Source organism: Nannobrachium achirus (assembly GCF_963921795.1).
Source record: "Nannobrachium achirus genome assembly, chromosome: 10".
Classification (NCBI taxonomy): Eukaryota; Metazoa; Chordata; class Actinopteri; order Myctophiformes; family Myctophidae; genus Nannobrachium; species Nannobrachium achirus.
This window is the reverse complement of record NC_137819.1, coordinates 34877545-34905369: the sequence shown is the minus strand read 5'-3', so window position 1 is coordinate 34905369 and position 27825 is coordinate 34877545. Positions and strand designations below refer to the sequence as shown.

General features: G+C 42.0%; 2 protein-coding genes across 3 annotated transcripts in view; one reads left to right on the top strand and one right to left on the bottom strand.

The window, feature by feature from the left end:
• Window positions 1-5682: 5682 nt before the first annotated feature.
• LOC308292141 (small ribosomal subunit protein eS19) lies at window positions 5683-8677 on the top strand (the record flags this gene model as incomplete). Its single annotated transcript, XM_080734406.1, has 5 exons — window positions 5683-5753; window positions 6901-7001; window positions 7521-7704; window positions 8262-8316; window positions 8651-8677. 5 exons carry the CDS (start codon window positions 5683-5685, stop codon window positions 8675-8677), a joined length of 438 nt encoding a protein of 145 aa, XP_080590532.1.
• Window positions 8678-11713: 3036 nt separating this feature from the next.
• Window positions 11714-27825, bottom strand: part of kmt2ba (lysine (K)-specific methyltransferase 2Ba) — a 42739-nt gene continuing 26627 nt past the window's right edge. Inside the window, exons 23-36 of one of the 2 annotated variants that reach the window (XM_080735982.1) lie at window positions 27656-27814; window positions 26892-27009; window positions 26670-26748; window positions 25565-25725; window positions 24636-24797; window positions 21099-24390; window positions 20576-20698; window positions 20304-20413; window positions 19167-19295; window positions 17133-17385; window positions 15955-16065; window positions 14806-14889; window positions 14518-14647; window positions 11714-14300 (exon numbers count right to left, since the gene is read on the bottom strand). In XM_080735982.1, coding sequence (XP_080592108.1) covers window positions 14025-14300; window positions 14518-14647; window positions 14806-14889; window positions 15955-16065; window positions 17133-17385; window positions 19167-19295; window positions 20304-20413; window positions 20576-20698; window positions 21099-24390; window positions 24636-24797; window positions 25565-25725; window positions 26670-26748; window positions 26892-27009; window positions 27656-27814 — 5187 coding nt within the window. In that variant the 3' untranslated portion in view covers window positions 11714-14024. The remainder of the gene's footprint in view (window positions 14301-14517; window positions 14648-14805; window positions 14890-15954; window positions 16066-17132; window positions 17386-19166; window positions 19296-20303; window positions 20414-20575; window positions 20699-21098; window positions 24391-24635; window positions 24798-25564; window positions 25726-26669; window positions 26749-26891; window positions 27010-27655; window positions 27815-27825) is intronic. The other variant, XM_080735983.1, reaches the window with a different exon arrangement.

Below are 27825 nucleotides of genomic sequence, written 5' to 3'. Positions count from 1 at the left end.
GGACTGCCGTCTGCGTGTGTGTGTGTGTGTGTGTGTGTGTGTGTGTGTGTGTGTGTGTGTGTGTGTGTGTGTGTGTGTGTGTACGTGCGCATGCCTGTCTGTACATCTGTAAACACACATCCATCTAAATTTGCCTTGCAGATACTGTTTCGCACACCAGCGGTAAGCCACATACGATGGCAGCCCACATTCTAAAAATGAAACAGGACACTATTTTGAGGCGAGAAAAACAATAATCAAAACAGCAACCATCTCACTGTAGGCTACTTGCTCAAGTAAAACGGCACCGACTGTCCAATATTCAAGCAAACTTTTTTACTTTTCTTTAAATAACGAGAGAATACCAGTTTTAATGTTATTATGTTTCATTATGTTTGATGTTATGAAGAATTAATGGATGCTTTAGAGACTGTCATAAGTCTGTCATAATCTCAAAGCCTGTGTAATGAGCCTACAATAAATAAGGTAACATCAATATATCTATCTATCTATCTATCTATCTATCTATCTATTATCTATCTATAGTATATATATAAAGAAATATCCATTTAATTGGATTAGTGAAGAAAAAGTGTAATAATCTAATTCCAAATTACAATTAGGATATAATAAAGGTAAATTTCACCTATCTACAGCAATAACCTGAAAACATGCAAATACACGTGCGTGCGTGCGTGCGCGTGCGTGTGTGTGAATGTGAAAACTAAAAACATCTAGAGCACTGCACAGAGAAAATGTGCAGTGCAGAAACAAGTGTATTTGAACATGAGCTGCCTGCCGCTATAGCTAATTGAATGGGATTCTGCACTAATGGGAAGTGCACTTACGTTTGCTGGCGCTTCAGTGGCAACGTTGATTGTACCAAAATAACCTGGCAGTGGTTTTGAGAAACAGTCACGGTGCACTGAGGTACTGTATTCAGGATCTAGCCTATAGTTCCTAGGAACATGAGACAGGGATTGGTTACACTAACAAATTAAGTGCTTTTAAACACCACACAAAGTATAAAAGAGCAGTCTGCATACCACAGAGCAGGATCAAACAGCATTTGCACATAACTCTTGGTGTTTGTTTCAAGCTGCTTGAAGCACCAGATGGGAGGGATTTGCCATATCAGGACAGTGACAGGTGGGAAGTTGTCCATCAGATAAAAGTACACTAAAATTGACTTTCAAATGATTTCCTGTGATTGTGTAGATTTTTGGGCCCTCAGTGTATGTGGTGAGCCCTGCCATCTGGTACCCCGAGCACGTCGAAACAAAGGCACGTACCATTTGACCCACATCTGACATACTACGGCTTAACTTCTATTTGAACTTCTAGCCTTGGCCCATTAATATACAGTAGGCTAGCCTGCATCGTGCGCTAAACTTTAAGTAGCCTATAGCTCTGTACGATCTAACGCATTCTCAGAGACAAACATCAATATTTATACCGGTACATCAAGATTTAACTAGCTCCAATGGCTTTTGCAGAGCCCAAGTGCCATGTATTTGCATGTTTTTCTTGGTTGACTTGCAAAACTCAATTAACGTGCTATGAACCACTGCTATAGTAACCATATTCATGTACAGCAGTGGTTCCCAAACTTTTCTGTTTGCCCGGGTCCTAAACTAGTGAAAATAGCAGATCTACCAGCACACAACGCATCGCTTTGTGCCGCGTTTGTGAGCTTGTAGATCAGCTATTTTCACTACTTCTTAATTATATATATTTTTTAGATTAATGGAATTTCTTGGTCAGTATAACCCACAAATGGGTCACGACCCACTGTTTGGGAAACAGTGTGGGAAACAGTGATGTACAGCAGGGGTTTTCAAAGTGGGTGACGGGGCACCCTGGGGTGCTGCGACGGCAGTCCAGGGGTGCCGCGAGATCATTTGATAATATTTGGAATTTATTTGGACACTTGAAGAAATATTTAGTATCATTTTAAACTTGAAGTACAAAGTTTTTTTCAGTCAGTTCTAACCAAAATGGCTATTATCTCAACGTTTTCCTCGCAACATAATCACTAAAATATCGTCACTGTCAGGCAGAAACCTCTGTTGCACAAAACTAGTGAAAACAGACGATCTACAAGCACACAACGCCTCGCGATGCGAGGCATTGTGTGCTGTGAAGCTGGAGCACATTAAAACACCTCAAACTTCGGTACAGGTAAACAAGGGGTGGGTGAGCAATGGAGGGAGGGAGGGGCAGCAGGGCCAGGGGCGTCACAAGGGGGGAAAAGTGGGACTGAGTTACTAGGGCCCAAGGTGGAGGGGCCTTAATTATTTTATGCTTTAACTATTGAAAAATAGACAGATCTACAAGCTCTACAAGCTCACACCGTGGCACCGAGTGCCGCGCTGTGAGCTTGTAGATCTGCTATTTTTGAAAAATCGTGAAAATGTGTGCACATCTTTGAATATATTTATTTTTTTAGCAAACATTTGTAACTCAAATTTTGCTTCTGGGGGGGTCCCTGGAAATAAATATTTTGAGACGGGGGTCCGTGGCCAAATACATATCATTTTGGGGGTCCTTGACATGAAAAAGTATGAGCACCACTGACATTTAAATAAAAACCTTAAATAAAAAATATTCAAAGACTTGCACAAAGTTTCAAGATTTAAAAAAAATAGCAGATCTACAAGCTCGCAGCGCAGCACTCGGTGCCGCGCTGTGAGCTTGTATATGTGCTATTTATCAATAGTTAAACCACAAAATGTGAGTGAATCCTTGCACCCAGGGCCCAGAATTTGGTGCGACACCCCTGAGCAGGGCCAGAGCAGGTTGAACGAGATCTGTGCTGAATCCACCGTCTGTCCCTTTGGTTTAGCAGCATTCATTCATTCTCACATGCTCAACACTAACATTTCCTGCAGATATGAGGGCTTCCCTCTATTTATTTATTTTTTGAAATGAAACAAAATAAAGAGCTTCTCACCCAATACAAACAATTTGTACGACTCCCAAGGACAGCATGCACCTATGATCAGTGTACAAACATCAATATGTCTGTACACTTGTCCGTGGCAAAGACTTGGTCTTGTCCATGGCAAGATTTTCTGTTTTACACACCATTATTGCAACCGTAGGTCGCAGATTAGTTGCGACCGTAGGTCACAGCTTGTCCGTATGTATGTATGTATGTATGTATCTCTGTCACGCCTGACACTGTGGTTCTATGGGTTTGTCGCTCTGACATCATGCTCTGATGTCACTGTGATTTCAGGGGAACCACTCTAACAGAATGGGTTTGCCGCTGACATCATGCTCTGGCTTCACTGTGATGTCACACTGACAGAATCCCTTTTATGCCCATATATGGAGTTCCCTGATGTCATCAATATTAAGCCCATATCTAACAGGACTTCATATGGGAAAGAAGTCCCATGATGACTCCTGGTACCCATATATGGAGATATGCTGTGAGAGCCCAAACATGCTACTCAGTTATTCGTTATGTGAAAGTCTATGACGTCTATGACATCTGACATCATACCCTTTTATGCCCATACATGGAGATCCCTGTCTGTAGAACCAGCCACACAGATATGGGCTGTCTTGGCCATCTATGGATTCTATTAGTGTGGTATGTGGCCGATGTGGCCTCCATATATGGGTAACTGGTCCGATATACATCGCTGGCCAGATGGCCAAGAATTGGCGCAACCTCGCCCTAAAGGTCGCGCCCTGAGGCGTCTTACTACTTATTTTTATCACTAGTATATGTTCTTATTTTGATCATAAGACCCAATTACTGAATGTCAAGTCTCCAGGTTTTCTTCAGAATATGTATGACACTGATTTACTATGGCACATAAGGAGTCCAGTGGTACAAGTGGTTCCCCTTAACTCTGAGAGCGTACAAATGGAACCAAAACCCAATTTGAGTTACAGACCTGTTAAGGTCATTTAGGGCATGTGTTTCTGGTAAAGATTTCCACCACAAGCCAACATGGCGATGATGACCCCTGATCTTGATACATAACTTCAACAGTGTGTAAAGACGGAAATTATATTTTGCCACAACATGCAGCAAAAAGGCATGTTTATGTTCACATGCAGGTGCCTTGGGAATGAGTGGAGTATTTTTTACCTTTTTGTTTCACTCTATTTCTGCTTTCCAATTGTTTATTTTCTGTAAGACTTGCACGCTTGTTTTTTTAAATCAAAAAGTATGAAAGAGGACATTAGTTAATAATATAATAATAGTTACCTACTTTCTCCTGTGGGGGAAATTAAGTATTTTCAGCCCAACACAGCTGATTCACTGCCCACAAGGAGCGCATGAGCAATGAGGGGTTAAGAGTCTTGCTCAGGGACACACATCGACATTGCTACCATGGCCTGGAATCGAACCAGGGACAACCAGGGGCTCTGGTTCCCCAGGCTGGCTCCCTAACCATTCAGCTATGCAGCCCCTTTAAGTTCAAGACAGCGCTTACCAATCGTCCACTGTTTTCTGCCAAGGTGCATTCTTGTTGCCTGGGGGCCACACTGTAGCCCACTAGACTAGAGCTCAAGGACTGGCTCCTGAAAAGACCAGAGGAAAATGGCAGCGGTGTAAAGTAATTAAGTACATTTATTTAAGTACTGTACTTAAGTACAATTTTGAGGTATTTGTACTTTACTTGAGTATTTCCATTTTCCAATACTTTTACTTCTACTCCACTACATCTCAGAGGTATTTTACTCCACTACAATTATTTGGAAACTTTTGTTACTAGTTACTTTACAGATATACATTTGAATATTATAAAACATACATGAACCACAATTTTATACATAGTATATCTGAAAATAGATGATCTACAAACATGTAGGCTATATATCTGCTAAGTTCAAACATTTTGTACTTTTACTTTTGGTGCTTTAAATTTAAGTAGGCTATATTAGAATTCCAGACTTTTACTTGTAACAGGGTACTTGTACATTGCAGAATTGATAGTTTTATTTAAGTACAAAATGTGAGTAGCCTAGAAATGGTCAGGGACCGGAGTTAGCCGCCACAACCACGCCCTCTGCTGGTGAGCAGCTGGATTCGCTCATTCAACAACACAAAATGCGGTACAAACTATTGGATCTGACATCACAGCAGCAGGCAGCACGCCGACGCCGTCACGCACCATATCATCACAAAACAAAAGCAAAAATAGCTGTAAAAGCAAATATAGGCCTACGTGGGAGAGAATATTCAAGATTCGATCGAGTCCCGGTTCCACAATCACGTGTTAACTGTTATAAGGCCGGGTGTTCATGTCTGGTTGCAATGCTTGCTGTCCAATGTGTGTCCATCCATCTGATGAGGCCAGTCTGCTGCATTGGTGGAAAAAGTACTCGCATCTACTTAGATACTCTCCAGCACTCTGCAAGCAGCAGCAGCACCACCAGCATCATCCCTTCAGTCGGAGGAGGCTCGGAGCATCACCCAGTAGGCAGCCTTTCCCATAAACTGGAACAAACTCCATCTAACGGTATTTGTGACTTTGTTGTTATTGGAAAAATTAATGCTATATTGACTCTTCTTTGCTATCCAGCAGCAGTGAGTCTAGCTTAATGTCATATGTTTTAGTCCTGCGCACCTGGGGGAGATGGTGCGCTCATCAAATCTAGTTTTGAGTAGTTTGGCCAAATAATTGTTCTGTTTGCATCATTCTCACCTGGGTTTCATGGTGTTTTGTGTCGCAGATCATGCCAGGTGTCACGGTGAAAGACGTCAACCAGCAGGAGTTTGTGAGGGCACTGTCGGCATTCCTCAAAAAGTAAGAGCTGTGCCTGCATGCCTCCTCTCGTCGCGTGCATGACTTGCACTTTTGCGCGTGTACTTCTGTGTCGACTGGAAGGCTATCCAGCGTCAATCCACGTGCAGCCTGGGATTGATTATGCAAATAGCCTACAGGTGCTGTAATATAATGTGGTGGTGTTTAGTATCAGAATGCAAGATTAACTCATTTAACTCTAAGCCACTTTATATATATATATATATATATATATATAGGCTATATATAAATATATATATATATATATATATATATATATATATATATATATACTATAATTTTGCGAATGTCTGAGTGAGTGAGTGAGTGAGTGAGTGTCTGTCTGTCACAGCGTTTCTCCTCAGTGGCTGGAGCAATTGATCTGAAATCGCATCACCATAAGCATATGAACACACCTGACATAACTGTGAAGCCCGTTTGTCACTTTCACAAATCGTATGCTGTATATTAGCATTTTTATGGTGTATCTACTATCTATTCTGCATCTAGCATGAGGCACATCTATTCTGCATCTAGCTTGAGGCAAAATGTTTAACCAGCTCTGTGTGTGTGTGTGTGTGCAGGCAGGCGGGTGTGTGTGCAGGCGGGTGGGCGGGCGGGCTGGGGGGGGGGGACAGTATCTCTGTAACCATTAAACGAAACAGGTTTCTTACATTGATGCTCCTACATCATGCAAGCACCAGTTAAAGTTACTTTCCATCCCTCATATACTGTGTGCACAGTGCACATCCCATAACCCACACACTGCACATCATTTTGGAGCTCATATCTTTGAACGGGTAAGGGCTAGTATATATAATTTAGTAATAAAGTAAATGATGGTGTTTTTTTCCCTCCTTTTTACAGGCTAGTAGAATTAAATAATTATAGGACACGGTTTGCTTTGCCTGATTTAACTGACTAATTGGGAAGTGTATTTCCATGAACCCTAGCTGTACTAGTTCATCATCTATATATTGGGTAACCTTTGAGACAGATGATTCATCTCATATACAGGAAGGGCCTATTTATTTACCACTAAAACATACTAGATAGCCTGTATACATTATAGAGTTGATTGTGTAATACTATACAAATGCAGATTGTGGATGTGATTTGATTTCTGATACATCTCATCTGGTCTTGCCAGGTCTGGCAAACTGAAGGTTCCTGAATGGATGGACATAGTGAAGCTTGCCAAACACAAGGAGTTGGCACCATGTGATGACAACTGGTTCTATACCAGAGTAGGTGTGTGTGATACTAATCTAAAACAGTGGTTCTCCGACATGATTTTTGTGTGGGTGTCTGTCACCAGATGACAGTGAAGTGACAATTTAAGAACTTTTAAACACCTACAAAAAAATCACACCCAGTGTGAAATGAGCGGTGAATTTGAGCAGTGTTAAGGTAACTCTTAGGGCCGACGCATTCTCCACTTTTAGAGACAAATTTATTTCTGTTCTGTTCGGGAAGACAATCTAGGCAGCACCGAACAGCCGAATTAATGGCGGTACGAGCTATAAGTGGAGTATGTATTGGCCCTTAACTGCACAGAGTCGGCCACGATTTGCCGTTGGAAACGGTTGGAAAGCGCCTCCTGCCGATAAAGCTGCCGTCGGCAGGTTGTCGGAACTTCTATCGACGATCTACAAGCTCACAACACCTTGCAGAGCAAGGCATTTTGAGCTTGTAGATATCCTATTTTCGCAACACCGGTGTACTACAGTCTATTTAGGCTTTATATTATGTGATTTTTGTATGCACTAGCATCTACAGCCCGTCATCTGTACTTGCGAGGAGGCGTGGGCGCAGGCTCCATGATCAAGATCTATGGCGGGCGCCAGAGGAATGGTGTACGCCCTGCCCACTTTAGCATTGGCTCCAGGAATGTGGCACGGAAGGTTCTCCAGGCTCTTGAGGCCCTCAAGATGGTGGAAAAAGACCCAAACGGGTGAGAGAGATAGAAATGAGCCTAAGATGTTACCTTAAAATCAAGCAGTCAATTAAAATGGATGTCCTTAAAGGACAAGATCTAGGCTCATTTTCCTACTTATATTGAAATCCCAAATGACTGTCCGTGGGGTCGATTGTTGTCCAGTTTCCCCAGCAGCCCTCATAGCATAGTGGAGCCCATAACCTATTGCTACTTATGCAATTTGTTGTGGTCAATTTAGTTTTCCATTAATCTATTGTTGTCATTGTGTCATTGTACACACATCCATGCCTTAGTTGTCCCATACGAGCCGCCGTAGTCTGCTAAACAGATGTTATGCTGTTATGTGTTTGCCAAGTCCGGGAAAAGTCGCACTGTGATTGGCCAGTACGGTCACTTGGATTGGCAGTTGTATCGAATGCTCTACGAGACTGGATGTTTCCACAATGAAAATATTGTGTTTTATGCCCTGACTGCAAGGCCAGTGGTCCGGGCCTGTGTTAGTCTAGACTTGTTATGCACGTTGAATATTGTTCATAATTATATAGTTGATAGTTGTTCATTTGTATTTCCAGTGGACGAAGACTCACCTCACAAGGCCAAAGGGATCTGGATAGAATTGCTGGTCAGGTGAGTTGTTGGTTATCAGGTTATCAGTGAGTAGTTAAGTACTTACCGTATAAAGAAACAAAAAATTACATTATTTAGCCCATACTGTAGGTTGATTGAAAATGACTTATTTACTTATAGTTAGCGCTATAGTTATCATGCTTGCCGTGAACACTCCTTATTAACACTGAGGATTTTACTATTCATTTTCTCTTTCTCTCTCTCTCTGTTGTCTGTTGCGTTTGTGTGTGTGTGTGTGTGTGTGTGTGTGTGTGTGTGTGTGTGTGTGTGTGTGTGTGTGTGTGTGTATGTATGTATATATATATATATATATATATATTGTATTTGTGTACAGGTTGCTGCAGCAAGTAAGAAGCAGTGAAGTTTATGCATGAGGACAGCATGCAAAGAAAACATTGGACTTGTGTTCCTGCTATGCCTTATTACTTATGCACTCAAATCTGCCTGGCTTTTATAACTCTCCCACCACTCCCACCATAAATAGAATAGATATACAGTATGATTTGTCTGATTGCTGAGAAATAACAAGTGCCACAGTTCCACTTACTCAAAGACAAAATTGCATCCAAATACTTTAAGCATGAAACAAAACAACAAAAAGGGGGGTATTTATCTCCTTTGAAACAGAATACATTCATCATTCTGTACTGTGGGTTTGTTTCTGAGTTGATGCACTCTAAATTCATTTTGAATTTCAAGCGTATCACAACTTCACAATAATTCTACATGGAAATCTGGAACCGCTCCCACAGATATGAGGGTAGCTTTTTCATGGTTTAATTAAAGCATCATGGTTATTGTATGAGAAAAGGTAACACCGTAAACACATTCACTGTGAGTCATGGTTTTGATTTCTAGTAATGAAAATGGAATGAAGACAAAGGCATACTTTGGTGTTGCATTTCAGTCACTTTATTCATTTTTACAATACCTTGATTGTTACAAGGTCTTGACTGTTTGAGTCATTGTCCAGACCATTGACTGTATATAAAACAGTCCTAATGTGATTTCATGAGATGTGAATGAAAGTCACACAATGCAGGGAGGATCAAATAAACTATTATCTGATGTCGAAGTATGGTTATCATTATGCATATTTAATCATGTAAATGAGCAAGTGTCCAGTTCATCATGTGGATGTCAATTAACTTGATACCTTTTTCGATTCATTGAATAATGATGTTCTTTAAATTAATAGTATTTTATATCAACACATTGATTAACCACATGAGCATTATATTTATTTGTTTTACTTTTCACCAATGACAGGGATAGGTATAGATTAATCAATTGTATTAAATTATCGATTATAGCTTTTTTTAATAATCAATTCAATCGATCACCTTTGATAAACTGTTGCACCCCTAGTTCAGTGATGCTAAGGAAACCAGATTTATAATTAGTTTGCTTGCTATGTCCCACACCTGTACAAGCTCACAACGTGGTGAGATGCATTGTGATCAGGCTTATGTTTGACCAGCTCAGGCTGCACATGGCTGAGGGCAAGTGAAAGGTCAAGAGTTCCCTTTCATTTGGCTAGAGAGGTAGTCAAACAATGGGAAGGTCACACATTCGATATCCACAAGTGGCCCTGCATAGCCATGCTCCTTTGAAGCGTAGTAGGCTACTTGAACATAACTGAATCTCCCACCTGCTCACTCATCTCGTTAAGAATATCAACTACTGTAAATGCCTGCTCAAGAATATTACAATAGAGTGCATTCCTAAAACACTAATAGGGTACATAAATAAGCAATTTAAACATTTTTGTATATCCAAACTGTAATTTTGATGCTGCAATAGGAGTGATATATTTCATACAGAATATACGGCAGATCAATTATAATTAGTTTTAAAGGATCATGGTTGATAGGGTAGAATTATGATACATAATTCTATGGTTTGTGTATGAGGGTCATATGACCATATTAGGATATATTATGAACTGAACTTACAGTATAGGAGACCATATTTTGGTCGGATACTGTAAACTCAGGCTAATAGATTACAGGTCATAGTAACTTTGGTTGCCATGATATAATCATGTTTTGGTTTATACTGTATGTCACAAGTGGAAAATTACCAACACTACGTGTCACTGTCTTCCTTGTTATGATCTGGGAACGAATCAATGAGTTCCACGACTTATACTGTTATAACTGTACTCTTTATATACATGTTAACTTCCATCTTGGAAGAGAGAGAGATTTAGAAAGCTACCACTATGGTATGCTCACTGTTTGTCTCCTTCAAATACACCAATTTATTGATCAGTCCTTTGGCTCGTCTCTCTTATTTTGGTTATGGATTTTATCCATATTCCATACTTATTTAACTTTATTCATTATTTAGATAACAATGGTAGGGGGGCTTAAGCCTAGCACCTGTTTTTCAAATGACGCAACTGTCAAATTGGTTGGCCAAGGATGTAACTTATCCCACATGTCTATTACAGGCAGGTTTTTCATCTTCTTTTCCAAGCAAATCAGCAAATCATCTCCAATTAGAAACCATTATCTTGGAATTGCATGTTCAATACCGATACCTCAAGAAAAATAAAGACCGTTTTCGCGTCACAGTAATCACACTTGCCATTTCCAATTTCATCTTTCTAGTTTTTCATAAAAAAAAAATTAGGCCATTAGTTTAATAAGGTGACGACATTTAAGCATACCCTAGTTTGAATGACACCTCACGTCTGGCCGTACTATAATTGGTCCCGAGGTCCTCACTAATGCTCATTCCAAGATGGCACAATTACCGTTTACTCACTCTGTATCTCATTGCTGGGCAATTTTTCAGTCCATTGTTCTTGCATTAATAAAAATAGTTTGAAATTATCAAACTGTATTAAACCGGCCTACCGATGACAGATGTAGGCAGGTTTCCTAATTTTTAATGAGCATTAGTGGACCAATTTTTTAAAATGGATGAAGTGGTCTTTAAATCATATTGGATGTTAAGAAACAGGGTGCATCTCTCCACTCCGACATGTCTCCTTTCCGACATGTCTCCATTCCGACACTAACCCTATCTCTAACCCTAATGTCAGAATGGAGAGCGCCTCCCTAAGAGACATCAACATTTTGTTCTCGTGCCTCACATGATTGTCCCATCCCATGGTTAAAATCATACTAGTGGGATGAAGCCATCTACACTCAGCCACACGTGCACTTACTGTATAATATTAATACTGTATGTTTTCATTGATCTTTGTCCTAGAGCAACATTGTTTACTTCCATCTTTATTAGATCCTTTACTTCCTTTTTCATCTGAGAATGCACAAGCAATGGCAGTAAATGTCCTTAAAATGTAAATGAAAGGCATTTCTCTTTCGGTTTGCAGTAAGGCAAACCTAAATTATTAATGCAATTTAACCATTTAACATGTAAAGAGTTTTATTGGGCAAAAAAACAGAACAAAACCATAACATAAATAAAAATGTGTAGTAAAAAGTTTCAACAGGTTTAGAAATTTTGTATACAACTATATACAGACAAGGTTTATCATAAGCCAATAGAGTAACAATGCAACGCATGTCACAAGAAATTACAAACGCAATTTAAATAAAACAATTCCATATCAATAACATACACTGCATTCCAGATTCAGAAGACGACAAACCCCTCCAGTGAAAATATCAGAGGCCGAGTCGTGTCCTTGTTACATGCATCTGCCAGCTGTGTTTGCAAAAACAGAAGCTATGTTGAAGAGTTTCGTTCCAAAATTAAGTTATCCATGATGTTTTTATATACAGAAAATGTGATCCCTGTTCTTTCAAAGCGACTGCTGGAGTAAATATGGCCGATGCTATCGGCTATTCTACCAGAATAGCACCTTATCTCACAAAAATGTATTGATTAATGTAGGTTTTGACTGAGAAACTGTGCTTAGAAAATAAAAGGTCTTTATGCATAACATCGAGCAAAGAATTCTTGTCAAACGTATGGACATTTAGTGTTTCACAACAAAACTCTTCAAACGTTGTCTCGTTTCATATAATATTCTATGTTGTTTTGCCACTGAGGTAGTACACCCATGAGACAACAGATAGCGTGGTCAAAGGTGGAAGTAACAATAACATGTAAATAAAGTAAAAAGGAAAAGCAAGGAAAACTAATTTGGGAGGCATCAAATCACTTCTTTGAGTTTCACTACCAAACAAAGCAAGTTATAAGTTCCACAAGCATGTTGAATAGCATTTATTATTTCAGTGTACAAAAATACAAATCCTGAAAAAGATTTAAAAGGGAGCAATAAGCTGTGTAACATTACTATATTATTATCTTTTTACAGCCTGTACACATCCCTCCCTTATAGACCTTAACAACAAAAAAACAAGAACAAACAATTGCATAACTAGTGGGATAAAAACATTTTGTTCACAGCATCTCTCCGCTGTTTCAACTAAAATCAGTGACAGGGAAAGCTGGAAGGGATGAGGGCAACTTCCATTAAGCAAACTTTTAAAACCCTACATGAAATAGAACTTGTGTGTGAACGGCATCTCCATAAACAAAACAAAATACAACAGACAAGAATGAAACTCCCTGCTCACTCGACTTGAATGTGGGGAAACAGAAGAAACATAGCTGCACTAAAACTTATACATATAGAAGAGGAGTCCAGCGTGGTGTTCTGAAGAAAAAAGCAGTCTCACTTAGTTTGTTGACTATGTACAGCTATGTACAACTGAGAGATGAACACATGAGAGATTAAGGTGCAAGAATCAGTCTCATCCCATTCTATTATAACCTATATACAGCAGTCACATGTGCTAAGAATTTTCTCTCTTTAAAACAGAGCAAAGGGAGAAAGAACTGCAGGTAGGCGTTTCAGCCATCATTTGCAGCCAGTACTAACCATCGTCAGGGTAGAGGCGGTGACGATGGCCCCCCAGTTCCAGCCGAGGACATTCAAAAAGATTGAAAAGCAACGAGTCAAAGAAGATGGCCTGTGACAATAGAAATGTCCAAAAATACTGCTGGATCACTGGATAGCATGCAGCTCCTCGCAGGCAAACATTCCAGTAGTTTCAGCCACTGAATCACATTAATAATCTTTCATAACAAGCCTTACCATATGGCTCCTATTTGGTTTGTATGACTGAGGATAGTTACTCAATGAAATTAGATGAAAGAACAGGGCGGGGGGAAAAAGTATGCCATCCGTGCAGCCAGTCCTAACAGAGCATTTCCTTCAGGGAGTATCAGCAATTGCACCAGAATTTAAAAATAGCCTCTTGCTCTTCAGGCAACAAGGTCTGGTAAATCAACAAATGCTTCAGCCATTCGCACACTTTCACAAACCAAACAGATTTTAAGATCAGAATGTGAATGTAAATCTGCATCAAAGTTGGTCACCTGTCACCAAAGTTGATGACAATTTTCCACATAGGGACTCCACTCTTATGGCTATGAGACGATGTTCTACTCAAAAATCAAATAGCACTCAGTGAGAATTTGTCTCTTAAAATATTCAATAATGTTCAGTAGAAAACATTTTAGGAGAACAGTTTCCCCTGGAACTAAGGTATACACCTAAACATCCTTGCCTCCGCGAGTGAGTTCCCGTTTATATCGGCAGAGAGTACCAGGATAACGCACTGACTGGTTCAAGTGCGGCGGCTTACCTACCCAGTCCTCAGTCAAATCTCCCATATTCAAGTAATTCAAACAAGATGGCTGTCGTGGTCGCACAGTCTTTCCTAGTTGAGGAAGCGGCGGCAGCGCCTGGTGCTGCAGTTGCAGTGCAGCTTGTTGCTGGCATCCTCGATGGGGAACTTGTAGTCGTAGGTGAGCTCCTCGCCCCTGTAGATCTTCCTCAGGGCGAGGATGACGATGTGCTTGTGGCCGTCCACGTTGATGACCCGAGAGTAGCAGTTGGGCTCGCACGAGTGGTTGATGAAGCGCGCCGCGTTGCCGTGCATGGTGGCGTCCACCACCTCAAAGTCGTCGATGCGGAACATGTAGCAGCCAATACCCTGGTGGAGAGAACAGCAGTGAGAATCATTACATTTTGTTTGAGCACTTTAATTGAAAATGGATAATGATTTGAATATCATGAACATGCTGTACAAATGCCAAGTATAAGTGATGCCTGCTAAGCAGATGTCTTGCTCAAGAAACATGTTGGCATGAGTGTCTCTTTGATCATAGTTTATAGCCTACAGTGTATACATGGATCTAAAGATGACTAACCTTGCTGTCATAGTATTTCTCCCTCTTATCCGTCAGGGCAGCTCGAATGACATTTCCTGCATACTCAATCACCATCTCTCCAGCTTCAATGTTCCTCTTGCAGAACAAACCACGTCCATGAATTGCAGATCTAGGATGATTGAACAGATTAGAGGATGGGAGAATTGTGTTTTAAGCATACTGTAGTCCTTGTAAGGAATCCCAAAACAGACATCTTGTGGAGGAGCATGCCGGCAACAATTACTGATGACAAGTATGAGTTTGGATGTTTAGGTTGGTGGTCTTTACCTATAAACTCCTACAGCTTCCTTGGATGTTTTCTCCAGGTGTCTGAAGCGCATAGCCATGGGAAGCTCAGTGCTGGTGGCTCGTCTGTGGGGTGGGACATTGTAATGAGCTACATTTTGTGTGTGTGCATACAAATGTATACATGCACCTTGATTTATTTGATTGATAACAGATACAGAAAGTCAGCCACTGGGTTGGCTTCAAATGAAGGCAGTAAAGTGATGACAAATGACAATCCCTTTCTATTTTAAGTTGGGCACGCCAGGGCCTACTCAGGAATGACGCAAGATGGGAATACAGGCAGGGCATCACCCATTGCTTTACTACTTGACAACTAGCAGTTGTCAGAGTACCCAGTGCGGTACCCATGTCAGTACCCTTATAAAGGCCGAGTGCCATAACACATAGCCAATTCAATAAAGATTTAATTTTTTTCCACGAGTGCGCCGTGGTCTTTTCCCTTTTTCTGCCATTTAACTGCGCCTCCCATTTCTGTCCGGGGGTGGCTCTACATCTTTTATGATATTCATTCATATTTGATATAGCCGGTTTCTACAGAAAATGTAATTAATTCTGCCGGACAAAGTCAAAAACTACACTTTGGGTTTGAAATCACTGTTCCCTACTAGCCACATTAATGGGAAATGTAGCCGCTGGGTTTAGTTTGACTCGTTTCTAGTGTTGATGTTTCTCTTTGGGTAAATTTGTACATTTCCAACTTCAGTCGATACTTCACGAGTAAAATCGCCCGAGGTGGTACATTTATGTTCGGAACACAGTTCTTATATGAGGCGATCCAAGATTCCCTTATGGGGATTTCAATAAAATAAATAAAATAATGGTAGCCTGTGAGATAGCGCCCTCTAGTGGCAGTGACATCAGGCTTCTATGGTCTATCACTAACATTTGAGTGCAACACTCTTGAAAACAATGTATTGCGGCCCGGGATATATGAAATATCCAGCTCCGTGTGGACCTAGATATTTTTCTATGTGGATATCTGAAAAACCGGGATATTTGAAACATCCAGCTCTGTGTAGCCATGGCCTAAAACATCATGGTATTCGCATAGTCTGTTGAAGCCTGCCGTTGTATGGTGCTATGCTCATGTGCTTCATCGTCAAGATTAGGAGGGGGAAAGCAGCAGACCTGCTGGATTTCAGTGGGAATTCATCCTCCTCTTCATCGCAGGGGGCTGAAGTGTCAGGGAGCTGTCTATGCTGGGAGGCCAGGAAGTTGAACATGTCAAAGGTCGACTTCCTGCATGGGGGACAGTTTACAATGTGTACAGCATTTAGAACAGTTTATAAAAAGGTACTCAAGTAGTGAAATTATCGACAAAATCATCAAGATCATTACTGGCAATTAACTCATATGCTGCCATTTAACAATACCTTCGTACTCTTTAACTGCCATTCGTCTCCATAGACTTCCATGTAATTCATAGTGCACGGATCATGCACACCCATGCCTAGATAATGCACCACGTGTGTCCACATTGCTCACAGCTTTCAAACAAAAAAATCCGAATGGAAATCCGTTCAGGCATTCATGAGATAGCAGCCATTATGTTTTACACTGTTGTGAGCTTGGAGGTCTGCTACCTGAGTTGTATGGGGGTTGTATGGGGGTTAAACAAGCAATTTCGCGATCGCTATCATGCCTACTAACGTTTTTGGGGTCCCAAAACATTTTTTGAAAAAAATAATTTTTGAAAATTATTATTATTTTTTTTCAAAATGGCGGAAATTCTCGGGTTCCTCGGGCGTGGCAGGGAGGGACATCGCGAAATTCTCGGGTTCCTCGGGTTTGGCAGGGTATGAGTTAATATCCATTTAGAAACACAAGATACCGTGAACATTACACAATATGATATAGTGCAAGGGTCTTCAACAGGGGGTCCGGGACCCCTAGGGGGTCCTCAGAGTTACTACAGGGGGTCCTCCAAACCTTTGTGTGGTAGCTTTTTTTCTACATTTCTATATTAACCACTTGAACCCTAGCCTCCATATTCCGGGAACTTTAGCAAAAATAGCAGATCTACAAGCTCACAACATCTTGCAGCGTGAGGCGTAGAGGAGAAAAAGAGCAGACTAAGTACAGAGTGAAAGGTCAAGTTTATTAACTATTGACGGTTCAAGTGGTTAAATATCTGAAAACACAAATTGACATGAATCCAAAATACATTGATGATTGTGCTGTCAAACGATGAAACTATGTTATATATGGGTTGTGGGGGTCAATGCTTCATCTCTCTCTCTCGACTAAGGGGTCCTTGGCCTGAAAAGACCCCTGCTTTACACAATATGATATAGTGAGAACCATACCGCGTGTAGACCTCTGCGCGGGCGCAGCCGCTGGGGTTGAGGGGCGGCTCCTCCTCAGTGTATTCATAGCGGTGGAAGCGGAAGCGGTGCTGCTTGCAGCTGGCGGCCCCCTGCAGCTGCTCCAGCAGGAAGATGACGGCGTCGTGGAGGACGCCCAGCATCCGCGGGCCCGACATCCCCCCCAGAGGCAGGTGCTTCAGGTGGAAGGCCGCCCGCGCCTCCAGGACCCCGTCGATCACAGCGCGCCACGCCACTGAGGGAAGAGAGAGGCGTGAATGACAGGGTTCCCACACATTTTTACCAATTCATTTCCAAAACTTTTCCAGAATATTTAAACCAATTTCCAGGACTATATAACAATAATTCAGCTCAATAACAGGTCGCTTACACCTATGCGCAATGCCCAAAGACAGGTAGTGTAGTGTTTTCAGGCCGTGAACCCCGAAATAATCATGTTTTAACTGGGGACCCTTGCACCCTGACGAGCACTAAGAGTTGAGGAATTTTGTATAACACGGTTCTATTGTGAAAATAGCAGATCTATATGCTCACAACGCCTCGCAACGCGAGGCGTTGTGAGCATGTAGATCGGCTATTTTCACAATTTCTGTCTCTAATATTTGACAATTGGGCCCATGTTTAATTTGTCATTTCAGAGGTATTAACAAAATCAATAACCAAAGACAATGCATAGCTATTTTTTCCAGGACCTTCCAGGACCCTTGATCAATTCCAAAACTTTTCCAGTACTGGAAAAATATTTTTCTAATTTCAAAATATTTCCAGGAATTTCATGACCGTAAGAACTAGGGATGCCCCGATCAGGGTTTTTTTGCTCCCGATCCGATACCGATCAAATATTATTGCTTCCGATTCGATCCCGATCTTTCCCGATCCGATCTTTTGGCAAGGCATTAAGAAGAAAAAAAAATTCTATTCATTCTATCACTTGGTTCTCAACCTTTTCAGGCCGTGACCCCCAAAATAATCATATTTTAACTGGGGACCCCCGACCCTGAAGAGTTGAGGAAGTATATTTTGTATAACACGGTTCTATTGTGAAAATAGCAGATCTACATGCTCACAACGCCTCGCAACGCGAGGAGTTGTGAGCATGTAGATCGGCTATTTTCACAATTTCTGGCTTTAATATTTGACAATTTGGCCAATGTTTAATTTGTCATTTTAGAGGTATTAAAAAGTCCTTAATTTTTCACTTTCGAAATGTGCAGATACCCTCTATACACTTAAACTTTATGTTGATTTGTTTACTGTTGAGAGAGAAAACAATGTTGCACATTAAGTTAATCATCTGGGGACCCCCCCAAAATAATTTGAGGACCCCCCTGGGGGTCCCGACCCACAGGTTGAGAACCACTGAGCTAGTTGACAGTGTAGAGAGACATAATTGCCTTCCTTTGATCCATTAGCAAGGGGCCAATTACTACTTATTGGCATCAGCTGCCAGCTGTACACAGAGTCTGACACAATCACCTTCCCTCTGCAGTGCTCTGTCTGTCTCATTTCTCCAAAAGCCCTTGAATATGATTGAAAATGATTAAGGATTACTGTGATTATGGTAAGCTTACATTTCATATCGCATTCACCTTACCTGTAACTTTCAGTACTCCCAGAAAATATTTTTTTGAAAAAAAACAAAAAAAAAAAAACTTTTTTTTTTTTCGACTTTTTTTCCCCGATCTCCGATCTTATAAAAACGGCCATATCGGCGGCCGATCCGATCACGTGATCGGGCAACACTAGTAAGAACCCTGGAATGATTTCCGGTGTCCGCATGTGTGTTTATGTGAAGCCCATTGTAGATGGTGTGTCAGATGGAGCATAATACAGTCAAAATAATGACAGAGTAAGCAATTAATGAGAAGCAAATAATAACAAAACAAAGAGCAGAGTTGGCATGTCAGGTCGTTAAACGTTGATACAAATGGAGTGAGGTTACAAGGATGATAATCCATACATTGAAATGGGCTTAACTGTTCATATCATAATTCTGCATTAAAAAGAAGTCAGTACCTTCAATACTGTCTGCCTTTACACTGAACCCATCATCACTTGTGATTTCAAAACGAAGGTGGGGCTGATTCATATAAGTCCTTTTATCTTCATACTTAGCCAGCAGAGTTTCGTCGTCTGAGCTAAAACCTGAATAGAAACAAAGTGTTGGTTTTAGTGTACGTATAGACAAGATGCAATATAATTAATTATTTCTAGATATCCTAAATAAAAAACTTTAAGTACAAGAAGTTACTACTTCACCCACAACAACATTCCTCTTTTCCCCCTACACCAACACTCTCAAAAGTGTTTATAAGTCACTATTTCAATGGATGTCTGTCTGGTAAAGGAACGTCAATCAAGGTTGAAGAACACAAATGGAAGTATATTACATATTAACATTTACAACAATACTTAGTATCATAAGACTGATAATCCATAGCCTAAAGAATACCAAGGAACAGTTATATCATTTTTGTATAATGTTTTGAATTATGTATTTTTCATGTTTTTATATTCGTATGCATTTTATATGGACCCCAGGAAGACTAGCTGTCGCCCAGGCGTCAGCTAATGTGGATCCATTCAATAAACAATAAACACTGCTTTGCAAAAACTAAGGAGGTGATCTTTGTTACTGCACGTATTCTACAGACTGGGCAGGGCCAGTCAGCAGGGAATGTTACTGGCAGGTGAGCCAGTAGGGTACACCAGCAGTGGAAACACAGAAATGTGTGGAGAGGAATTAATTGGCATAAGAACTAAATTGTGGACTACTAATGTCGGTTATTATCGTTTACCACCATTAACAACTTTAGCCCTATTTTTCCACCACTGACACCCAAAGACATAGAAAGGTAGACGCCTCCTCCGGCTCTGGGAGGTTGGTAAAAAAGGATTGACATTTTTCAGGACAAGCTTCTGGAATTCTGAAGGATGCTTCTGGAATTCTGAAGGATGCTTCTGCCTGCGTCACAAAAGGGGACGTTCGGCAGGCTAATCAGATGCGAAGTTTCGGAAAAGACACGCTGTAATTGGTCAGTGGTCACTTTGAGCGGCAGCGTGCCATCCGCCAATCCTTTTTTACCAGTTGCCCCCAATGAACTGCAGCGGAGGATGAGGTGTCTAGCTTTTTATATCTATGCTGACACCAACCTGAACAGGGCCCCCATTCAGAGAGGTCTCCTTGGCGAGCACTGAGCCAGACATGTGATTTACCCTCCATGTTACTGGTGTTGCTGGGCAGGGCTTGTTCCATAGGGAGCCTGAGTGAGCACAAAAAAACAAACACACACACAATTGTTTATTAAAATGAAATTGATAGAACATGTAAATAAAATAAAGAAAGTTTCTATTAATACACTTAACTAGACATGTCATGTGAATATTTTGAAACTCAGCAAAAGAGTTCTTTTTTATAAGCTCACTTTATCGGTCCCAACATTGGGGATGGTTTTATGCTTGGCGGCTTAATATCATCAGGAACATTCCCTTGGTCCAGATCAAGAATATCCTTCATCGTCGGCGCTTTCATTCTCACACGGTTGGCTCTGTGACGACGAGAAAGCAATGTGGTTTAGTTTTTTTTTTAATACACCTGGTATGTTTCAGCTATTCAGCTGAACTCGGCAGTTTTCCCCATATGTAGTCATGAACTCAAAAGTGACTCTGAAATGAGACAAACTCCTCAGAGAGCCAACTAATTACATGTTTAATGAAAACCATTATGTAAAAGGTAATCATCTCAAGTGAATTCATGGGATAATGCACTCTTCTCACAGCTATATAAACAAGTTGTTTCACAACAGTACCGTGTACGGTGTCATTTATAATGCAGTTGATAAGTAACCCATTCTGTCCATTTGCAAAATGTACTACCAAAATGTGTTTTTTTGTGTCTTAAATGTGTCTTAAAATACTTTTAAGACAAAATAAAAATGTAACCCTCACCTAACATCGTTAAGGTCATCAAGATCAAAGGGCTTCAGATCGTTCAGGAAGTCTTTCCTGCATCTCTTCCTGCCTGGCTGCTCTGACACAGAGAACACTCTCTTCATGCGCACTTGGGAGCGCGACGACGCTTGTGCAACCGTTTTACTATCACTGACAAGATCACTGGGGGGCTGCAACGTGGCAACAGGTGACGGGAGCGTCTCTGGGAGGGGTGTAACCTGGGACTGGGGTGAACTGAGAATTCTGGGGTTTGGTCGTGCTGGAGAGCACAGGATGACTGGATGTGAAACTGGCTCTCGGTGGCTAGCCATGGCTCTTTCGATAATGGCTTGGGCTTCTTGGTTATTGGGTGAGCCTGGCTGAGGAACGTTCTTAACCGGCAACTTGACGGCAACTGGCCGACCTCCTCTGATCGCAGTGTGGACAATAACTCTCCCTTCTGAGGGCGGCAATACCATGTGGTTGGTACTTGGGATGACGTTTTCGGCCAAGGGCCTGGTGGTGGAGCTTGGTTTGATGATCACACGTGGGACAGGGCGCTGCAGCGTATTACCAGCATGGAGCATCTTGGCAAATTGACTTATTTTGTTATAGTTGGGTGAGTTTGGACTGAGGGCCTGATAGGTGTTGGTCCTTGTGTCTTTGATGAGAATCTGACCTTGTCGGTTCACCAGAAGGACCTGTGGGGAAGGGGATGGGGCAGTTGGGGGTTGAGGAGTGATTTGCTTAGGAGTGCCTGCCGGGGTACCGATCACCAGCTGGTGCGAGTGTCCTTGTTTGCCATCAAGGCAGACGGCGATGGTTCTCCCACTTGATGCTCCAGGTTGTTGTACAGGTAAAGAGCTTAAGCCATTGACCACAATGGGAGAGGTGACCGTCTGTGACACTGCGGCAACAACGCCTGGTGAAGCAGAGGTAGTATTTACAGCTGGTGAAGATTGAGGAGGCAACAGAGTCACAGCTGGTGAAGATGGAGGAGGCAACTGAGTCACAGCTGCCGAAGATGGAGGAGGCAACTGAGTCACAGCTGCCGAAGATGGAGGAGGCAACTGAGTCACAGCTGGCGAAGATGGAGGAAGCAATGGAGTCACAGCTGGCGAAGATGGAGGAGGCAATGGAGTCACAGCTGGTGACGATTGTGGAGGCAATTGAGACACAGCTGGTGAAGGTGTAGGAGGCAATGGGGTCACAGGTGGTGAAGATGCAGGAGGCAATGGAGTCACAGCTGGTGACGATAGAGGTGGCAATTGAGTCATTTTGTACTGAAGTGGAAGACAAGGCTTGGGTGAAATGACTGCTACATTTGTTGGGAAAGTGCGTTTTTGTTTGGGTTTTACAATAATAGTCTTTGTAAGCTTTTTAGCTGTAGCCACCTTTTTGGCCACCTCAGGTGTTAAGTCAGGGTGTTTGGGTTTTACAATAATAGTCTTTGTAAGCTTTTTAGCTGTAACCACCTTTTTGGCCACCTCAGGTGTTAAGTCAGGGTGTTTGGGTTTTATAATAATAGTCTTTGTAAGCTTTTTAGCTATAGCCACCTTTTTGGCCACCTCAGGTGTTAAGTCAGGGGCACCCACATCATTTACATGTGGTGTGTGGTTTTGTTTGGATTTTACAATAATGGTCTCTGTTTGTGCTGTAGTGATCTTTTTGGCTGTAGCCATTCTTTTGGCCGTGACCTCAGGTGTACAGTCAAGGGCACCCATTTTGTCTACATAAGCAACATTGTCTACAAATATTGGCGTGCGGTTTTGCTTGGGTTTTACAATTGTAGCCTTTGTACGAGCCCTTATCTTTTTGGCTGTGGTCTGCCTTTTTGGCGTTTCCTCAGGTTCATAGTCTGGGTCATTCATATCGTCTACATATGTAATAATATCATCTAAATCTGGGGGGTCGACAATTATAGCTTTTGTATGCACTGTTGTCATCTTTTTGACTGTGGTCTCAGAGTCACCCGTATCGTCATCAGCCGAGTCAGTTGATGAACTGTAGTCATCAGCACGTTCTTCATTGTTTGTTGCTTGCACAAGTGAAGTTGAGGAACTACAGTCATTGTCAAGTTCTTCATTGTTTGTTGCTTGCACAAGTGAAGTTGAGGAACTGCAGTCATTGGCATGTTCGTCATTGTTTGTTGCTTGCACAAATGAACCATCCTCAGAGATAAAATGACCCGTAGCTGGATCTAAAAGAAGGTCATTTTGAGAGTCACTTATCTCGGAATCCTTTGACTCAGGAACTACAGACAGTGCAGACCCCGCCTTGGATTCACAGGCCATGGTGGACGTTGTGTTGTGGCCTGATGATTTTGTCCCTGTGTACATGGACTCTAGCCTTTTCAGAGCAATAGTCAATTTTTTGGTCGGCGTATTCTGGATTGTTTGAATCCTAGCTGCTACAATTCCTCCGCCTGTGTTGGGAGCATCTTCCTCAACTGTCTCACTTCCATCACTTTCTGATCCTCCATCAGCACCATCCAGCTGTGAGATGGAATGTGATGAGGAAGGTTGAAGGAGACCCGTGTTTTCGGAGTCCTTGGGTGCCTCGCATACCATCACTGTACGTGAAAACTTTAAATAATGGCCAGCATCATCATCCAGGGATCCATGCTCCTGACCCACCACTTGAATTACTTCATTTTGTGCCTCAACCTCACCAACGTCCCCGCCCTCCCCACCACCGACCTGTGCGCTGCAGTTCAGAGACACATTTTCGCTGAGCAGGGCCTCATCAAACTCTAGCTTGGCATCTAGCATGGAAGCCACAGCTACCTCCGTGTCAGCGTCGAACACAGTGTACGGCAGCTCCTGGGCCATGAGATGAGCAACCTCTTCCTCCAAGCTATCAGGAGCCAGGGAGATTCCATTGGTGGAGGCCAATGCCGAATCCTCTGCCTCGGATGACGCCAGGAAGTCCTGGGGAACCTCAGCGGACACCGGCGTGGTGATTCTGAAGAGCTGTCTGCCTTTCGGGGAGCGGCTGATGGCGCCTTGCCTTGGTGAGACGCCCGGGGTGATGCTGGAGGGGGACACTGGCGAGTGAGGGGATGCAGAGTTCCGGCCTTGCCGTGATGGAGGACGTGAGGTTGAAACGAGGTCAGTCAGTCTTGGAGGGGAGCTGAACAAAGAGGCTCTGCTGTGGATGGTGCCGCCTGAGCGGAGAGTCATGGGCATGGAGGGATCGCTGTCCGATGGCGAGGAGCTGCAGCGGCTCCGTGACGACAGCCGCCTAGGCCTTCGGTTGTCGTCCAGATCCCTGAGGGTCAGGATGTGGTGTGACCTTGGAGGGCCGGACCCTGATGAAGCAATGAATTAGCATGAGCTGAACAAAGTCAATAACTGTGTAATATTTTAACCTAAAGAGCTGAGGCAGCAGACACAGACAAATTATGGCCATAAATTACTGTAAAATATTGAAAGTGGGTTTGGACCGTTATTATACAAATTGTTAGGATGTTAGGATCTCCATTTTCAAGATACACACATCAGTTAAAGGTTTCAATTTCTATGAGTACATGGGAATCTTGCAAAAATTCTTCACCTGGAGATGGAAGAGGTCTAGATGACCCTCCTGCTGGTCTTCTGGTTTGACTGTAACCCGGGGCTTTGGCTCCATACCTATGGTCCAGTTCTGCAATGGGTGATGGCCCGCTTGACTTAACCCCCACGGGCGAGATGCTCATCTTTTCTGGAGTCTCCATTTCTGGTAAAGAGAAAAGGTGTTGCCTCTAATTTCATTCTCTTGGAGCTGCCGATGACCTAGCGGTTAAGCCTGATGCCTGATCAGTAAATTAACATTTCCTCCTACAACTAAATAGCTCCATTTGTATTAGCTCTAAAGGTTTCAGTGAAATAAAGATATAGCACAAAACATGGTGGAAGGGAAGGTTGTAGAATATGTTTTCACCCCTGTCAGATTGTTTCCATGCATTTCTTTTGACAAGAAATATTTTACTTTATTCTGTAAGTGAATGGCAGTTGGATAAGGATTAAACCATACACAAATATAGTCTTAAAGGATAACTTCTTACAACAAGGGTTCATATTTTAGATTGCAATTGCAGAGTGTTAAAATGTTTTCATTTACTGCTTTCTACTGTTTTAGCGAATTTATTATTTTGATTTCAATGGGTGGGGGCATGCTTACGTGGCAAAATATGTATTTTTAGACACAATAAGTCTGCAATTTCTTTGTCACTATTTATACAGTACCAGTACCTAATTGTGTAGACTTCTTGTAAATTGAGTAATTCAGATGTTAATTTAACGCTCAAGAATTACAGATCTATAAGGGTCCATTTGGTTACCAACTCCCCATCATTTTACTGGGGACCACCTGGAACAGGCTCAATGATCACTGGTGGTCCCCGGACCACTGTTTGAAAACCACTTGTCATACAGTAGATGACAGATGTCAGACCGGAGATCCTGTGAACCTCTGCACTTTAAGTTGGGTAATTGTTGGCTCACCGCTGTTGTCACTGGGACTGTGTATGGTGGTGTGATTGTCTTCCTTGGCCCACCGTGGGTTCTTCTCCTGGCCAGGCAGAGGCGTGCACACCTCCAACACCCTGCAGGTGTACTTGCAGCGCCTGCGCGGGTCCACAGTGCTCCAGTACAAACGAGAGCATCTGACAAATCAAGACAAAGAGGTTCATGAGCAGCAGTGGTGGAAATTAACCAAGTAGATTTACTTATGTACAATTGGCAGTATTTCAGATTTTCTGTACCTTTACATCTCAGATGCAAATATTGAACTTTAAAGGAGTACCCCCAAAATGACTTTTTTTCTAGTGATTACTCACGCCATGGAGACTTAAGTTGAATAATATTTTTTGACAAAGATTTGATTACATTAAATTTACCCCCATTGATTCCGTATGGGGACCCATCCATAATCAATTGGCGTAAATTTACTAATAACACATTTTTGTCTTAGGAATGCAACATATACAAACAAATATTATTGAACTCAAGTCTCCATGGCGTGAGTAATCACTAGGAAAAAAAAGCCATTTTGGGGGTGAACTACTCCTTTAAATTATAATTATTTTTAAACTTTAGTTACTAGTTACTTTGTAGATTTTGATTACTACTACAAAACATACATTAACCACTTCAGCCCTATATACATTTGAAATTAGCCGATCTGCTTGTAGATCTGTGCCATCTTCAAAATACTTTTATACATTCAGAGTGACTTTGTCCGTGGCTATGTTAGTCAGTAGCATGAGCTGCGTCACACACACTCATGCGTCCGCCCTGAGACGGGGAGGTCGGCATTCGATTCCCGGCCGGGTCATACCAAAGACTCTAATGGGACCCAGTGCCCCCCTGTTTGGCACTCCGCATCAAGTGTTGGATTGGGGGAAATGTCCAGGGGGTGTACTAGTACATCAAGCTGCCTCACGCTACAGAAACAGGAGATAGGCTCCTGCCCTATGGGCCTCATGGCTTGGCAATACTTACTAATTTGTTTATTGGAAGGACGTAAGGTCTCTTCTATAGTGGTTAAAAATAGTGCAACATTTGGGGGTTGGTGTACCAGTGATCACAAGGGTTATTTGCCACTTACTGGTAACCGACGGGATACAGCATCCTTCCATGTGACGACAGCTCTGACAAGACACCGAGCTTAAGGATCTGCAGGGAACCTGAATAGAACCACACAGAGAGACATGTAGTGTTGTCAGGGCAAATACAGACAGACAGATTGATACCAGAGGTAGAACATAAGCCTCGTCAAATGAACTCGATGAACTCACTGTTCAAGCCACTCATGTACGAAGCACCTTACCGATGGTCATGTTTATGGACTCTGGCTCCAGGCCTGTAAGGAACTTCTTCCTCAGTGTGATCCCCTCGAAGTCCACATAGACACGGCGAGGAACTTCAAACCCATTGGCAGACACCATCTGGCAGTGGGAATTTAAGGGGGTGTACTGTAAATCATTAGGCAGTCGGCTACAAAGCAAAATGTGTGCAGTGTGGAGTCAGGTACTGACAGTACAGATGTTATTGCGTCAAAAGGGTGTTCTCTCTAGAAAATAAAAAAAAACAGAGCAAATGCCATTTCAAACTTGTCTGTGAGCTGAAGGGAGATTTCACTTTCAAACATGTTAATGGTAATTTTAACATCTACTCAGGTGTTTGTGTGCACCCCAGATAGTTTTTAAGTTGCTCGATTCAGTATTTAGATATTTGATATTCACTTTATCAGACACGCCCCTTTCTATATAAATCCAAACATTTTAACCATGTTAGATTCAATGAAAACACACGTAAGCCTACTTGGTTCTGGAGACATTGATTGATATTGGTCCTTTACTTTTCCAATACATATGTATTTAATGTTTTTAATTTTAAAAAAGTGATTTACTTAGTTTTAGTATTTAATATTTAATAAATACTGAATCAAGCAACCTGGGGTGAACACAAAAGCCTAGAGTAGACAATAAAATGACCCCAAACATGAGTGAAATATCCTTTAACCTTCAGAGAACGTTTGAGATAGAGAGAGACAGTCTGAGAGGAGAGAAAGAAACAGTATCCCATACATACCTTATCACTAACCATATCCCTGTGTTTGTTGCAAAACACCTTCCTGTCGGTCTGGAAAACACAATTCTCTGCACGAGCACACATGAAGTGGTAGTTACTTTGGCAGGTGGACAGACAACATCCCACAGTGGCCCCCGACTGGCTGCAGCTGTCACACCGCTAGAGAGGAG